Consider the following 15,369-nt stretch of genomic DNA (forward strand, 5'->3'; position numbering starts at 1 on the left):
GAAGCTTCCTACGTCACTTAAACGCACATTAAATCATGTTATGACGAAGTTTAAATAAACTCCCCTTATCAATATGCTATATTGATAAAATTTTTGGATCCAAAAATCTAAGCAACATGTTATGATAAAATTATACATAACATCATCATGTTTGTTTCTCCCCCTTTGTCATAAACAAAAAAGAGAAGTGCAACTTTCAAGTGTTTGAGACAATTTCAAATCATTGCATAATAAACATAATCTCAAGTTTTATCCTCATGCAAGCTAGTAATTTTCTTTCTTCTCTTTTGAGAAGTGCAAGCTAGCAATTTTTGCTTCTTTTGCAATGTTTTAGCTAGCAATTTTTGCTTCCTTTGCAAAGTCCAAGCTAGTAAAATTTTACATCATTTTATAATATGCAAACTAACAATAATTTTGAGTTTTGTAAGTTTGTAAATTTTGCTAGATGTGTAAGTTAGCATGTTTGCTTTTCTTTACAATGTTCAAACTAGCAAGTTTCTGAAAAATAATGCAAGATAGCAATATTTTACATGAAGCAAGCTAACAAATTTTGCATCATGCAAGCTAGTGAGTTTTTTTTTACAAAATTTTTAGATATATGCAAGATAGCATGTTTTTGCATCTACTTGAAATGTGCAAGCTAGCTTTTTTGCGTTTCTAGCAATTCTTTCTCCATGCAATTTGCAAGCTAGCAAATTAGTAAGTTTAACATAATTTTGGAACATGCAAGCTAGCAAATTTTACACATGTGAAAGTTGACAAAATTTTGCATCTTTTGAGATAAGCAAATTTTTTTGCTTCTCTTTATGATGTGCAAATTAGCAAATTTTTTGCTTCTTCTTTAAGTATGCAAACTATCTAGCATGCTAGCAAAATTTGCTCCCCTTATATCATTGCCAAATAGAAAGGAAGAATATAATGTTGTAATTTTTTTCCCTTTATTTTAATTTTCAAATCATGACAAGGTTAAAGTATCAATTCTTTTTCAATATGTTTGTGCATCATTATAGTTTCAAATTAAAACATGCATAATTTTAAAACCTTACATTTCATCCTTATGCATGATACCAAATAAATCAATCATCACTATGGGCATATCATACATGATACCAAATAAAATTTTTAAGTATTTATTACTTATTTTCTTCCCCTTTCCATTAATTTTCAAATCATCACATAAAGAATAACAAGAAATATTAATTTGGTGATGAGTTATACTTCATGAAAATAAGGGAGTATCGAAACATGAAAGAAAAATCAATTTATGTGTACAATGTTCCAAACATCAAAGCACATCATCTCAAGTTGTGAGAAAAATAATTAAGGAAACATTACGATTCATTTGGACAAATATTCTCTTTAATAAAATATAAGAAATTATTCGAGAATAAAAAGTGAGTGATCTTGATTCACATAAGGAAAATATCAAGTTTTGATTCCGAGAATTCAAGATCATGATTTCAATAATACTTCCTTTTTAATATATAGCAAGTAGAATCATAGGAGATCAAATAGTAAAAGATGTTCAAAAGAAATTTTAAGTCATGAATTCCGAAAGAGATATTCTCTTTAGTAAATGACAAAAAGAGACATAAGAGATCAAATGATATAATATCTTAATTTATGCATAAAAAATCTCATAAAGTTTAAATAAACTCCCCCTATCAATATGCTATATTGATAAAACTTTTGGATTCAAAAATCCAAGTAACATGTTATGTTAAAATTATGGATAACATCATCATATTTCTCCCCCTTTATCATAAATAAAAAAAGAGAAGTGCAACTTTCAAGTATTTGAGACATAATTTTAAATCATTGTATAATAAACATAATCTCAAGTTTTATCATCATGCAAGCTAGTAATTTTCTTTCTTCTCTTTTGAGAAGTGCAAGCTGCAATTTTTGCTTCTTTTGCAATGTTTTAGCTAGCAATTTTTGCTTCCTTTGCAAAGTCTAAAATTTTACATCATTTTATAATATGCAAACTAGCAATAATTTTGAGTTTTATAAGTTTGTAAATTTTGCTAGATGTATAAGTTAGCATGTTTGCTTTTTTTTACAATGTTCAATGTTTTCTTTACAATATGTAAGGTATCACGCCAGACCCTATTACATGATATTAAATGGGCCAAATAGTAAGCCCAATTCAGTCATGATTCAGGCTCAATTGGCCCATAATTGAGTTGATATTGTTTTACCCCAATACCGACTCAAGTATATCTAAACTAATTAGATCTAGATAAATTATTACAAAACATGAATTATATATTATCCGACATATCATTGGTTCTTTTAGCGCTTCGTTCGATCCTTCGACGCATCGTCCTCTCTTTTAACATATTGCCCAATCGGCACGTTGATTCCCGCAACATCTGACCTCCTTGACACAATATCCAATCCTTCGACCCGATGCTCGAACTCACGATACAAAATCCTTCTGTCGGTATGTCGACCGATCAATCTCCTGACATATTCAACTCTGATTCAACGTCTAATTCCTCCTACTTCAATCAATTTATTTCTCATTGATCGAAACTACTCCTGTGTTACTCAAAATACAGATCACAAACTCATCAATTGATTTTATAAAAAAAAAAAATCTAAGATTCTAACTGTTATCGTAACCACTGTTCTTTGTTCGGTAAGGTTGTTGCCGACACAAATGGTCTACGTCCCGTTGATGTGCCTAACGAGGTCGGCATGGTACCGACGACAAAGATAACAGATGCGGAGTGAGAGAAGCACACTTTTAATATTGCATCGTCTGCTTCACGGGCGGTAGTTGTTTCGTCCTGTCACGCCTGGCTCCAACTTGGAAAGTAATCATGTTTGGACTTTTCTTTCACATGCATGCATGCATACCCTCCACCGGGGTTTTGCTGCCTGTTTCACAAGTCCAAATTAATATGGAGGAGGCAAGTCCTGTTCAATCTGCGGTACGGCTACCTCGATCTCGATGACTAAATTTAGACAACGCTTTCTTTCTGGCATATTTGGTACACACTGATTGCTCTATAAAAAAGAGATTCGTAGTCATTTAATTAACGATGATAAAACTACAAGTACAAACGACGACCTATCCATCGCATATTCAAAACTAAAATGGAGAAAGCAAAATTATTCTCCCCTGAAACCGTTTCACTCCGCGCACTCTCAGTCGACACGGACTAAATTTGGGATGCAAATACCCAATTCTTAATTGCTGTGATCGTTCATCCAATTAATTAATTAAAACAAAAAAAAAGATAGATAACAACTAACCTAGCTGAATAAATGCGAACATAATTCGGGCAAAGTTAGCTTTAGGCTCGTCAATCGAGCAACGTTATATGCAAGAAAAAGCACGGTTCTAGATATGTAGTTACTTTTAAGCTTGGCCGACACCCAGGAATGACCGAAACACATTACATCGAAGCAGGTGAAGAGGACAACAGGAGTCCTTGTGGTTTTATGGCAATCACCGACAACCACCTGCCGTTTCGCAAATATATCCTTAAAGAAAAAAAAAAAAAAAAAAAAGGTTCCTGACCGGCAAGACCACAATAATTGACTGGATTCCCGGACGCGGCCAAGCCCGACCACGGTAATTGCTTCATTCTACTGCTGCAGCTCTCTCTCTGCTAAGGTCGGGACCCCGGGAAGTGGGATAATCGCAACTCCGACGCAACACGACACCAAGGCGTCAACACGTCTTTGGGAATCACTTTCAACCACGTCAGAAGCCACGACGGTCGATGGGAGTCCTCGGCTCGCTCTTCTATATGCTTTCCACTGCCGCTCCCTCTTTGAAGAGTATTACCAAGTAGACCTAATCTGGTTCTTCGAGATGCTCAGGTATGCACGGTGTTGCAAATTTTATGCTTTTCTCCCTTCTTGAAAAATATGTGCATTTTTTTCCTTTCTGGAGATTTTGTTTCTATAATTTGTTGCTAGATTACTCGGACGTTCTGTTGCTTTGATGAGGAGCAAATCATACATTCTTCCCCACCCTCTTTTTTTTGGTTTTTTAGCTCCGCTTTCAGTTCGCTCCATTGGAAATTTACGCAATTCTATGACTTTTATAACGAGGAAGTCCACATGAATCGGAAGGACGGAGATTTTTCTCGATTTCATTATTAGTGAGTTTGAGAATTTTATTGTTTATTTTTTTTGTTTTTGGGTTGGGGGGATGGGAAGAGCTAGCGTCGTGGTCAGTTGGATCTTGAACTCTAGGAGTTTATGTTTACCACAGGACATCAGATTTTGTAGAGGCCCTCCATTTATCTCGGATCACGTTACTTAATTAGATTGCCTTGTTGACTACATCACCAAAATCTCACTTGGCGCATCACCAAAATGAAGATTCTAGCACGTACGATAGAACACCATCTTCCTTTTCCGCTTCTAACCAGAACCTCCAAGTTCTTGCTTGAATTATCACGTCATATTCTGTGCCTTGCTCTTGTGATTGATCGGTAAGTGCTTTTCGTGAGACGTGTCTCTGTTCTTAATATTTCGAATTGCTTCTGCAGAATGGACAATGATAAGTTAGGAGCACGGATTTGTCCCCTCGTTTGTGTATGTTGCCTGCTAGCCGCACTTGTAGTAAACGGATTTGATGTACCCATGACATTGCTTGAAGGTGCAGTAGACGAAGGAGCGGGTCAGATTCTCTCTCTCTCTCCTTGCCGCAGTACTGTTGTTTCTTGTAATCTGGTTCAGGAGACAGCCAGCAGTCCTTTAGGATTTAAAGGCTTTTCAACTCTTTTGTAGTCTGCTTGGATGGGAGCCCTCCAGCTTATCATATCTCTCCGGGTTTTGGCTCTGGGATGAACAACTGGTTGGTTCACATGGAGGTTAGCTATTTCCTCTGCCTTATCTTGTGTAAGATAATGCCTTCTTTTGAATCGGTCTGATCGAAACACTATCTGCTGTTCAGATATCAAACCAATCAGAGTTGCACTGTGATTGTTGTACTTATAGCTGCTAGCTAGGACACAGGTTGGAAATTGTCCTGGATTGCAATTTGGAGCCACAACTACATGTGATTTCAAAGACTTGCAGATCAACTGGTTTGCTAGAGAACTGACAACACACCTTAGAACTAACTAATAAACTCCAAACTTCGTGCATGCTCGCGCACGCACACATATATACGTATGTATATTGAGTAATGCTTAACTTCACTGTAAAATCTAAAGGCACAAAGTTGATCCATGGTAACAAAAGAGTCGAGGTTTTCGATGAAAAAGGTGAGAGAAGGGTTGTAACTGCTCTAGGCCATGGAAAAGGCCAAGCTCCCAAGAGCTTCTAGCTGTTCTTAGTTGGACTGTGACAGGTTTATCTTGCTTTGGCAGGGAGGAGGCTGGTGCACGAATGTCCAAGATTGTCTAGCTCGGAGAGACACTTTTAGAGGCTCCTCCAAGTATATGAAGCCTCTTTCCTTCTCTGGGATCCTAGGCAATAGCCAGAACTCAAACCCTGGTATACTATCTTTTGACCATTTATATTCGTAATTTGTGGATTTTACCATGTGTTTGAAACACATTTGAACTTAATTAGATGTTAAAGATTCTAACATCTTTCTTTAATTTAAAAGCTATAGAAGAAGAAATTTCCATCTAATGCTTAGGTGAAATGAAGTTTTGAAATTCCTTCAGAAAAAAAAAAGGTAAGGTGAAAGGTCTATTTTAGCTCTTTTGGTTTTGGCCATGAACCTGTTAAGTCTTTATGGTTTACTCGTGTCTAAAATAATTCATATATTTTAAAAAACATAACATATAAGTCCCCCATCATCAAGTCTAAGTTAACAGACATTAGAATTTACTTACGTGGCATGCTGACTCACAATAAATCATTAATATAATGATATGTATAATTTAGATTAAGGTTTATTTTAGCCCTTATAGTTTTGGTCATAGACCTCCTAAGCCCTTATGGTTTCCTCGTACATTTTTAAAATAATACATACACTATTAAAAACGAAGCATATAAGTCCCTCCCATCAAATCTTAGTTAATATATGTTAGAATCTGTTTACATGGCATGTAAACTCACAATAAATTATTAATATAATGACACGTAAAATTGAAGTTTAAAAAAAAAAACTAAGACCTCCATCAATGGCGGGAGGAGGCGTCATCATTGAAGTAACCACCAGCAGCATCACTGATCCGTTGTTGCCTAGTAGGGCGTCATATGCACGCAGCCTCTCCCACCTTGACGACGAGCTCAAGAGCTTCCGGATGTCACTCATCAGCTCTAGGGTGCATGCCACCACGTCGCCCACCATGGCGTTGCTTGTCACCACGAATAACACACACTCCGATCCCAACGAGTACCACCGTACCTTGTAAACCACCTCCCTTACGAAGTATGGCATCACGAAGACGAAGAGCAGGTGGAAGGAGTGGTTGAGCTGGTCCATGTAGCCCTCCCACACTTGCTCTCTCTCCCCGATCAACTTGTTAAGGAAGAGAAAGCGACGGAGGACATAGCGATGGACGAAGGCGGAGAGGTAGAGGTAGGTAAGGCCTGAGGCGGAGGTGAGGAAGAGTTGAACCACCACATCGTGGGTGCGACAGGTGGGGGCGTAGGAGAGGAAGAAGTGGGAGGCGGTGGAGACAATGCCTAGGAGGAGGAAGAGGGACCAAGAGACCTTTACGTGCCTAGCATTGGACTGATTGATACACATCCACCTGAGGCAGAACCGAAGGCTCCTGAGCTTGTCATTAGCGCGGCAGAGGTTGCGTGCATATGACGCCCTACTAGGTAGCAGCGGCTCGGTGCTGGTGGTAGTGGCCATTTCCACGACGATGCCTCCTCCCGTCATTAATGAAGGTCTTAGTTTTTTTTAAACTTAAATTATATGTGGTATCATATTAATGGTTTATTGTCAGTCAACATGCTATGTAAGCACACTCTAACGTCTGTTAACTCAAACTTGACGGGAGGGGCTTATATGCTACGTTTTTTAAAATGTATGAGTTATTTTAGATACAAGTAAACCATAAGGGCTTAAGATATCCTAGTTAAAACCACAGGAGCTAAAATGGATCTTAACCCTAACTTTCATGTGTCGTTACATTAATAGTTTATTGTGAGTCAGCATGCCATGCAAGCAGACTCTAATATTTGTTAACTTCGACTTAACGGGAGGAGCTTATGTGCTATGTTTTTAAAAATATAAGGGTTATCTTAAACACAAGTAAACTGTAAGAACCTGAGAGATCCATATCCAAAACTACAAGGGCTAAAATTGACCTTAACCGAAAAAGGTATAAAGAAACAAAGGGCACAATTTTGTGAAGAACAACTTTTCAATTCGTTTTTCAAGGCTTTTGTTTTCTTCTTTTGTGACTAAATTGCTAAAATATACGATCTTATGCATAGACAACAGGAACAAGGATCTGAATTGGAGGCTTCAGGGCATCCTATTAGAGAATAGTCATTGGACCTGTCTATAGTGAGCCCATGGAACCGGTAACCACGTAAAGTTTCTCAAAGCGTACCCATTATTATACTGTACTTGTGGAAAGTGCATTTAAAATAACCTATCAAAAGTTAATCATGGAAGACAGCTGTGAAAATAAATCATTTGGGACATATCAGGTTTGACTTCATTCCTATCATTTGGAAAATGATTTAGCCAAAACCATGAATTAATGGAAGCTACGTATATCTTAGGAAATTTGCTTTCTCTTTATGATAGATCTAACTTCCACCATCCATTTGGCAACTGCATGTTGTCAAATGCAGTTTGTGGCTTTTGATGATTCAGATGCATGAAACTGTTCAATCACACGTGGCTATCTAAAAGAAATACAAATTTTTTCTTTCACAAAAAAAAGGAAAAAAAAAACTGAGAAATACTCCTTGTAGCAAGCTAAAGCAGTTTTCTTGCATGAATTATGTTGGTTGGAGTATATATGCAGATTTCTACAACTGGAATAAGGTCAAGATTCGCTACTGTGATGGTTCATCATTTACAGGAGATGTGGATGAAGTAGATCCTGTAAGTGATCAAGTTCCTTAATTAATTAAGACATTGCTTTTGTTGGCTGAATTCCCACACACTCTTTGCATGCAGACCATGTTTCACTGTCTAGCATAAACGGAATGATGCAAGTTACAGATTGGATTTTTGGTGAAGTCCATGACCTTTCTTCTCTGCTTTTGTTTTACTAGGCAACGAAGCTCTACTTTCGAGGAGCTAAGATTTGGCTCGCTGTTATTGAAGAGCTACTAGCAAAGGGGATGAACAAGGCAGAAAACGTAGGTTGTTGTACTGACACTTTTTTCCTTCCACAATGATTCCACATTCTAATACAAAAAATGGGTTGCAGGCGCTTCTCTCCGGTTGTTCAGCAGGTGGCTTGGCATCCATACTGCATTGTGACAAATTTGGTGATCTTCTACCAGCAGGTGCCACTGTTAAGTGCCTCTCCGATGCTGGTTATTTTATTAATGCGTACGTAAGGCCATGCTTTGATTTCCTTTTTTTCTTAATATATACTTTAGTCCATTTGACTGCTAAATACTTGACGAGGAAGATGTTCTTTCCATGGTTGCATACCAATAACAGGAAGGACATAACTGGGACAGAATCAATCAAAGCCTACTATAGTGAGGTTGTCAACACCCATGTATGTCTCTTCTTTCACCTATTGACCATAGATATCTGCATCCTTTGAATTCATTAGCTATTTTAATCTGATATATGAAGAACTATGGATTTGTCTGACCCAAAATGACAAATTATGCATGATTACCTTGTGAATGTTGGTCGCATCCCCTGTTTTGAGTAGTACTAACCTGTTCATGCTTGGTTGATGCTTTCATGTTCTCTAGGGATCTGCAAAGAATTTGCCGTCTTCCTGCACATCAAGAATGACTCCGAGTATGGTAAGGAACATGACATTTAATGATGCAATGACAGATGAATTTTCTTTTTTTTGGAGAGCATATAGATGATGTTGCTTTCTAATAGCACTAACATTTTTTCATACATACACAAACCAGTGCTTTTTCCCGCAATATGTGGTGCCGCAGATGCGTACATCCCTTTTTATTCTGAATGCAGCATACGATGCATGGCAGGTAAAATTTCCCCAGAACAAGTCTGGTGTACTGCTTCCCAATATCATGCTTTATAGAAAATGATTCATTTTTTCATATCATGATAGTATCATGTTCTTTGTTCACGGCATCAAAGATAATTTTCTTTGTAAAAGGGTATTGTTTTTCTTTGAAGTTATAATTTGGTTTTTAAATATATTGCCATTGGCAGTATGTATACAGGAAAAGGACAGAAACTGTAGTAACCTTCACTTCCATAATTACTTTTTCTTTCACCGAGGAAGTGAACTAACCATTTACTATATTGTTCAGACGCTGTTAGCTATAACGTGCATGTTTGAGTTGATGTAGATTCAGACTTGCAGCAATTATTTTCAATCTCCTAGTCGTTCATAAGCACATGCATATATCATGGTTTATGCTTGGTGCTTGTTGAATAAAAAATCTCCTACGATATCACAGATCAAAAACATTTTAGTACCAAGTGCTGCCGATCCACACAAAACTTGGAATGACTGCAAGCTCGACATAAAGCAGTGTTCTTCGGATCAACTTCAAATCATGCAAGGTTAGAACTTTCCTTCCCCCCAAACGTTTGGCGGAGCTGCTTGAGATATTGCATAACATCTGCTAGCTATAATATTCACAAAATGGATGTCAGATCACCCATAACAATTAATTATGATATAAGTACAATACGTGTAATCAAGCATCGACTGATGATTTGATGGGAGCTTAAACAGGTTTCCGGTCAGAATTTCTGAATGCTGTGGCAGCACTCGGGAACTCATCTGCAAGAGGCATGTTCATCAACTCATGCTATGCTCACTGCCAGTCCGGAAGTCAGGATACGTGGTTAGCTGCTGATTCTCCCGCGCTGGATAATATTGTAAGCTCTCCACTATTCTGGAACCCAGGATTAGAGAGAAGAGGATTCTGCAAACAGTAGGAAAGCAGCTGCATGCATGCATGCATGCATGGTTGACAATTCGATATATCATATATATACTACTGCGGCATCATTTATTTAGTACACCCCACCAACCATTCTAATTGATTACCGGTGAAATAGTATATCCATTATCATTACTTTTTCTGCTGATGGCCAGCATTAGCTCTTTTTTCTTACCACATAACCTGATATACACTTGCATTAGGTTAAGGCCTATACACACACACACACTTGCATCTAGTATGTCTAGGATGCCTGGCATCGAGCTATATCGCTTCCATCTCCTGTCTCTTGTCAACTTGTTATGACTGATTATTTGTTTGTTTAATTGTTCATGTTGCAGCCAATTGGCAAAGCAGTGGGAGATTGGTTTTATGATCGAAGCGCCTTTCGAAAAATTGATTGTCCATATCCATGTGACTCATCATGCCGCAACCGTGTTTATGATTGACAATACATGCTTTCTTCTTCAGTCTTGTAAGCCGTATGCGACAATTGTAATCGGCCGGCACTTTATTTGACTAGTACATGTATTCATGAAAGTTGGAAAAAATGTATTAAAGCGAAATAATTTTTTTTTCTCTTTGTATATTAAAATAGATTTTTTATTAAAATATTAATTTTATATCAAAAATATAAATATTAACCAGAACAACATAAACAGTAGAGTGATAAATCAATCATACTTTGAAATCAAATTTTTAACGTGAAAAATCCAATGTAAGAAAGAACATAGGACCCTAGTCCACCTCAAATTTTCACTATCAATAGTGATGATAACATGTTTACAATAAGTCTTCTCTAAAATAGCAAGAGAATCACAATGACATCAAGATCATATATTTTGACTCAAAATAACATATCTTTATTACATAGATAAATTTCATAATAAGAGAATTTTAGGTCTTGCAAAGTGGATATCGCAGGAAAGTACTTCAGAGAGGGAAAACTATATATTAACACTATTAGGATTATAGAGCTTGTTGCAAGGATTCTCCATATCAAATTTGGATAAAAAATGACAAAGTTTAACCCCTGATCGTTCTCTGCATGCACACATGCACCCTCTCTCCTTTTTCTCTCTTTGTTCTTTTCTCTGCCATCGCTTACCGTGTACGCTCGCTACTGTCCCTCCTGCACGAACGCACATCGCTCAAAACCCTTTTCTTTTGCTTTTAATTGTTGATTTGGGCTTATAGCCCAAATTATCCAAGCCCACGGGCTGGACCCAACAATTCTCCCCATTCAGCTTATATGGTGGGTTGTACTAAACCCGCTCTTCCCCTACATGCTTCAAGCTTCTCCTTAGGCAAAGACTTTATCAATATATCTGATTCATTCTCATTGGTATGCATATTTTCCGATTGTAATTCTTTTAACTCAAGCACATCACGAATCCAGTGATATCTCACATCAATATGCTTGGATCTAGAATGGTATGTTGAATTCTTGGAGAGGTGAATGACACTCTAACTGTCACAATAAACAATATATCCTTCCTGTTTCAAGCTCAATTCCTATAGAAACCTTTTTATCCATAAAGTTTCCTTGCAGGCTTCAATAATTGCTATGTATTCTACTTCCGTGGTTGATAGAGCAACACGATTCTGTAACTTAGATTGCCAAGAGACTGCTCCCCCTATAAATATCATCAAGAACCCCGAAGTGGACTTCTTGGAATCAGTATCACCTGCCATGTCTGCATTTGTGTTCCCTTCTAACATAGGCTCATCACTACTAAAACATAAACACAACTTGGAAGTACCTCTTAGATATCTTAATATCCATTTCACTGTTGCCCAATGTTCCTTTCCATGATTAGAGAGAAATCGATTGACAATTGCAACTGCATGAGTTATATCTAGCCTAGTACAAACCATAGCATACATCAAACTGCCTACTACAGATGAGTAAGGCACTCTGGACATTTTTTCTTATTCTTTCTCACTTGTAGGATATTTGTTTCGAACTAAACTTGAAATAACTTGCAAGTGGAGAACAAACTACTTTGACTTTACTCATGTTGAATCTTTCAAGAACCTTTTTAATGTAAGTCCCCTAAAATAACCAAATATTTCTTTTCTTTCTATCATGAAAAATCTTCATGCCAAGTATTTGTTTCACCGATCCCAAATCTTTCATGGCAAAAGACTTACTTAGCTCTCTTTTAAGCTTTTCAATTTTACTAGCCTCATGACCAACAATCAGCATATCATCAATGTATAATAATAGAATAATAAAATCATCTGAAAATTTTTTCATAAACACGCAATGATCAGAGGTGGTTCTATTATACTCTTGGCTCATCATAAAGGAATCAAACTTCTTGTACCACTGTCTAGGTGTCTGTTGGAGTCCATATAAGCTTTTCATAAGCTTACATACCATATTTTCTTTTCTCTTGACTTTGAAACATTCTGGTTGCTCCATGTAAATTTTTTCTTCTAAGTCACTATGAAGAAATGTTGTTTTCACATCAAGTTACTCAACTTCTAAATTCAAACGGACAGCCAAACCAAGAACAACTCGGATAGAGGACATTTTCACCATAGGAGAAAATATTTCTTTAAAGTCAATACCATTCTTTTGATTGAATCATTTCACAATTAGTTGTATCTTGTATCTTTATTATGAGCTATTATTTTCAATCTTCAATTTATAAACCCACATATTCTTGAGAGCTTTCTTTTCTTTAGGCAACTTTACTAAGTCATATGTGTGGTTCTCAAGCAAGGATCTCATTTCTTCTTGTATGGCTTTGACCCACTCATTTTTATGCTCATGTAGAATAGCTTCTTGGTAAGTTTCTAGCTCTCCCCCATCAGTAAGCATAACATATTCATGTGGAGGATATCTGGTAGATGATTGTCGCTCTATAGTGGATCTTCTCAATGGAATCTCAACTAGTGGTGGAGGAACTTGTTCAGTTGGTTCAGCATCATCAACTATAGGAGTATCATCATTTATATTCTCATCACAATCTTCTTGTTCATCTCCTCCTTAATCATCATGAACTACAAGTGAAGGAATTGGACCCAAACTCCAAGGAATATAAACAGAAGTTTTTGGCTTTTCAACATTATCATCATCATCAAACAAGATACATACTTTTGTTTTATTATCAAGCTTAAACCTTTCATCTTTAGGAATATGAATAAATGCTTTATACCCAAAGACTCTCAAGTGATTATAAGATATATATTTTCCTTTCCATACTCTCTCTGGAACATCACTTTTTAGAAGAACTAATAGAGACAAATTTATCAGGTCAACTGTAGTTCTCATAGCCTCTCCACAAAATGACTTAGGTAACATAGCATGGGAAAGCATACACCTAATCATAATTTCAATGGTTCTATTCATCCTTTCTGCCACACTATTCTGTCGAGGAGTTTTAGGAACTGTTTTCTCAAGCCTGATACCATGGAACCTGCAATAATTCTCAAAAGGACCCCTGTACTCGCCACCATTATCTGATCAAACACACTTTAGCTTTCTATCAATTTTTCTTTCAACATTAACATGAAACTCTTTGAAAATATCGAGTACCTGGTCTTTAGATTTCAAAGCAAAAGCCCACACTTTTCTAAAATGGTCATCAATAAAAGTAACAAAATAAAGAGTACATCCAAGAGTTCTATTTTGTATAGTACAAACATCATTATGAACTAAATTAATAACATATAATTTTCTAGATGATGGTGCTAGGATCCTTTTTCTAAGCTTTTGAATAATATTTATCGAGTCTATTTAGTTCAGTTGTTTATTGAGTTGGTTTGGTTCAGTTAGAGTCAAATAGATGTTTATTTAATATTTATTTATTATTAGAGTTCTAAGTCCTGATGGACTTTGGGTGGAACTCTATAAATAGTGATGTAACTCTTTCTTTAAGGAATCAATCAATCAATCAATTAAAATGTTATTCCACTCTGTGGAAAAATCCTAGGAGATCGATCCCCTCAAAGTGATCATTATCATTCCCTTTTCTCCCTTTCTTCCACGATAAGACCTTAGGGTCTTACCATTTGGTATTAGAGCGATGATAAGAATTTAGGGTCTTATCATTTGGTATCAGAGCGATGATAAGATTTTAGGGTCTTATTACTTTGTATCAGAGCGATGATAAGACTTTAGGGTCTTATCATTTGGTATCAGAGCAACGATCCTTGGTGTAGCCCACCGCAGCTTTGGTATCAAAGCAACGATCCTTAGTGCAGCCCACCGCAGCCTTGCTTCCCTTCTTACCCACCGCAGCCTTTCTTCATCGCTGTCACTGTTTCCCCGACCGCTCGACCACCATCGCTGTTGCTACTCAACCACCAAGTAACTATCGTTATCCACATCGTCACTCTGATACCAAATGATAAAACCCTAAGGTCTTATCGTGGAAGAAAGGAGAGAAAAGGGAATGATAATGATCACTTCAAGGGGATCGACCTCCTTGATCGCTTCAGCCTGCTTGATCACTTCGAGGGGATCGACCTCCTAGGGTTTGTCCACAGAGTGGAATAACATTTTATTGATTGATTGATAGATTCCTTAAAGAAAGGATTACATCATTATTTATAGAGTTCCACCCAAAGTCCATCGGGACTTGAACTCTAATAATAAATAAATATTAAATAAACCTCTACTTGATTCTAACTGAATCAAACAGACTCAATAAACAACTGAACTAAATAAACTCGATAAACATTATTTAAAAGCTTAGAAAAAGGGTTCTAACAATTCCTCCCTCTTTAAATCAGCCTTGAGGACAAGGCTGAGTAGCATCAATCTCGGGGAGCTTCTCTTTCAGCACTTTAGTCATAAGCTATCTGCAACGCATTACAACCCATTGATTAAGTAAGTATGGTCTCCACTTTTTGATAGTGTAAGCAATAAGTCGGTCTTTCAATGTAGTAATCATTGTAAGAAACTCCTGGTTTTTGCTGTCACAAGTTAAAATTCGTCCATCAATGATCTTTACTTCGAATATGTCACAACCTTCAATGTGGTGGGCTAGTTGGGCTATAACTTTCCTGTCCATAAAATTATTAGTACTACCTATATCAATCAAAATAGTGACAAGATGATGCTTTAAAGTTCCTCCAATTTTCATAGTTTGTGAGTTAGTGTAGCCAGCCAATGCTTGTACTGTATGTGTGATAGCTTCAATATCTTTATCAGTTTTTACACCTTCATAATTGGAGTCCAACTCTTTTGCTTCTGGTTCCTCTCTAATTGGCTTAATCATCAGAAGTTGCCCTTGTTTACATCGGTACTCCATACTCCACTTTTCATCATAGTACAAACCCTTTGCTGAATTTTTCTTGAGTTCTTCTTGGGATAGTCTTCGGGTGTCAAGGCTTTAGTTG

At 36.9% G+C, this 15,369-nt stretch overlaps 1 protein-coding gene across 3 annotated transcripts; it reads left to right on the top strand.

The window, feature by feature from the left end:
* The first annotated feature begins 3,639 nt into the window (after positions 1 to 3,639).
* LOC135619279 (pectin acetylesterase 8-like) lies at positions 3,640 to 10,592 on the top strand. 3 transcript variants are annotated; one of them, XM_065121149.1, is made up of 13 exons: positions 3,648 to 3,837; positions 4,515 to 4,645; positions 4,756 to 4,838; positions 5,340 to 5,466; positions 7,917 to 7,996; positions 8,170 to 8,256; positions 8,328 to 8,452; positions 8,567 to 8,627; positions 8,833 to 8,886; positions 9,004 to 9,081; positions 9,523 to 9,628; positions 9,804 to 9,949; positions 10,356 to 10,592. In XM_065121149.1, the coding sequence occupies exons 1-13, from the start codon at positions 3,830 to 3,832 to the stop codon at positions 10,461 to 10,463; spliced, it is 1,194 nt and encodes a 397-aa protein (XP_064977221.1). In that variant the 5' UTR covers positions 3,648 to 3,829; the 3' UTR covers positions 10,464 to 10,592. The 3 variants fall into 3 exon arrangements, with proteins under 3 accessions (XP_064977220.1, XP_064977221.1, XP_064977222.1); XM_065121150.1 differs by lacking the exon at positions 3,648 to 3,837 and adding an exon at positions 4,922 to 5,234 and having other exon boundaries at positions 4,629 to 4,645; XM_065121148.1 differs by having other exon boundaries at positions 3,640 to 3,837; positions 8,328 to 8,627.
* The last annotated feature ends 4,777 nt before the right edge of the window (positions 10,593 to 15,369 follow it).

This window comes from Musa acuminata, chromosome BXJ2-8 (assembly GCF_036884655.1).
Source record: "Musa acuminata AAA Group cultivar baxijiao chromosome BXJ2-8, Cavendish_Baxijiao_AAA, whole genome shotgun sequence".
In the NCBI taxonomy this organism is placed as follows: Eukaryota; Viridiplantae; Streptophyta; class Magnoliopsida; order Zingiberales; family Musaceae; genus Musa; species Musa acuminata.

Excerpts from the sequence above, each read along its gene's own strand:
- LOC135619279 (XM_065121148.1), top strand. Across the intron at positions 4,839-5,339 it reads ACTGGTTGGTTCACATGGAG|GGAGGAGGCTGGTGCACGAA; the intron begins GTTAGCTATTTC and ends TTGCTTTGGCAG. Across the intron at positions 8,628-8,832 it reads GTGAGGTTGTCAACACCCAT|GGATCTGCAAAGAATTTGCC; the intron begins GTATGTCTCTTC and ends CATGTTCTCTAG.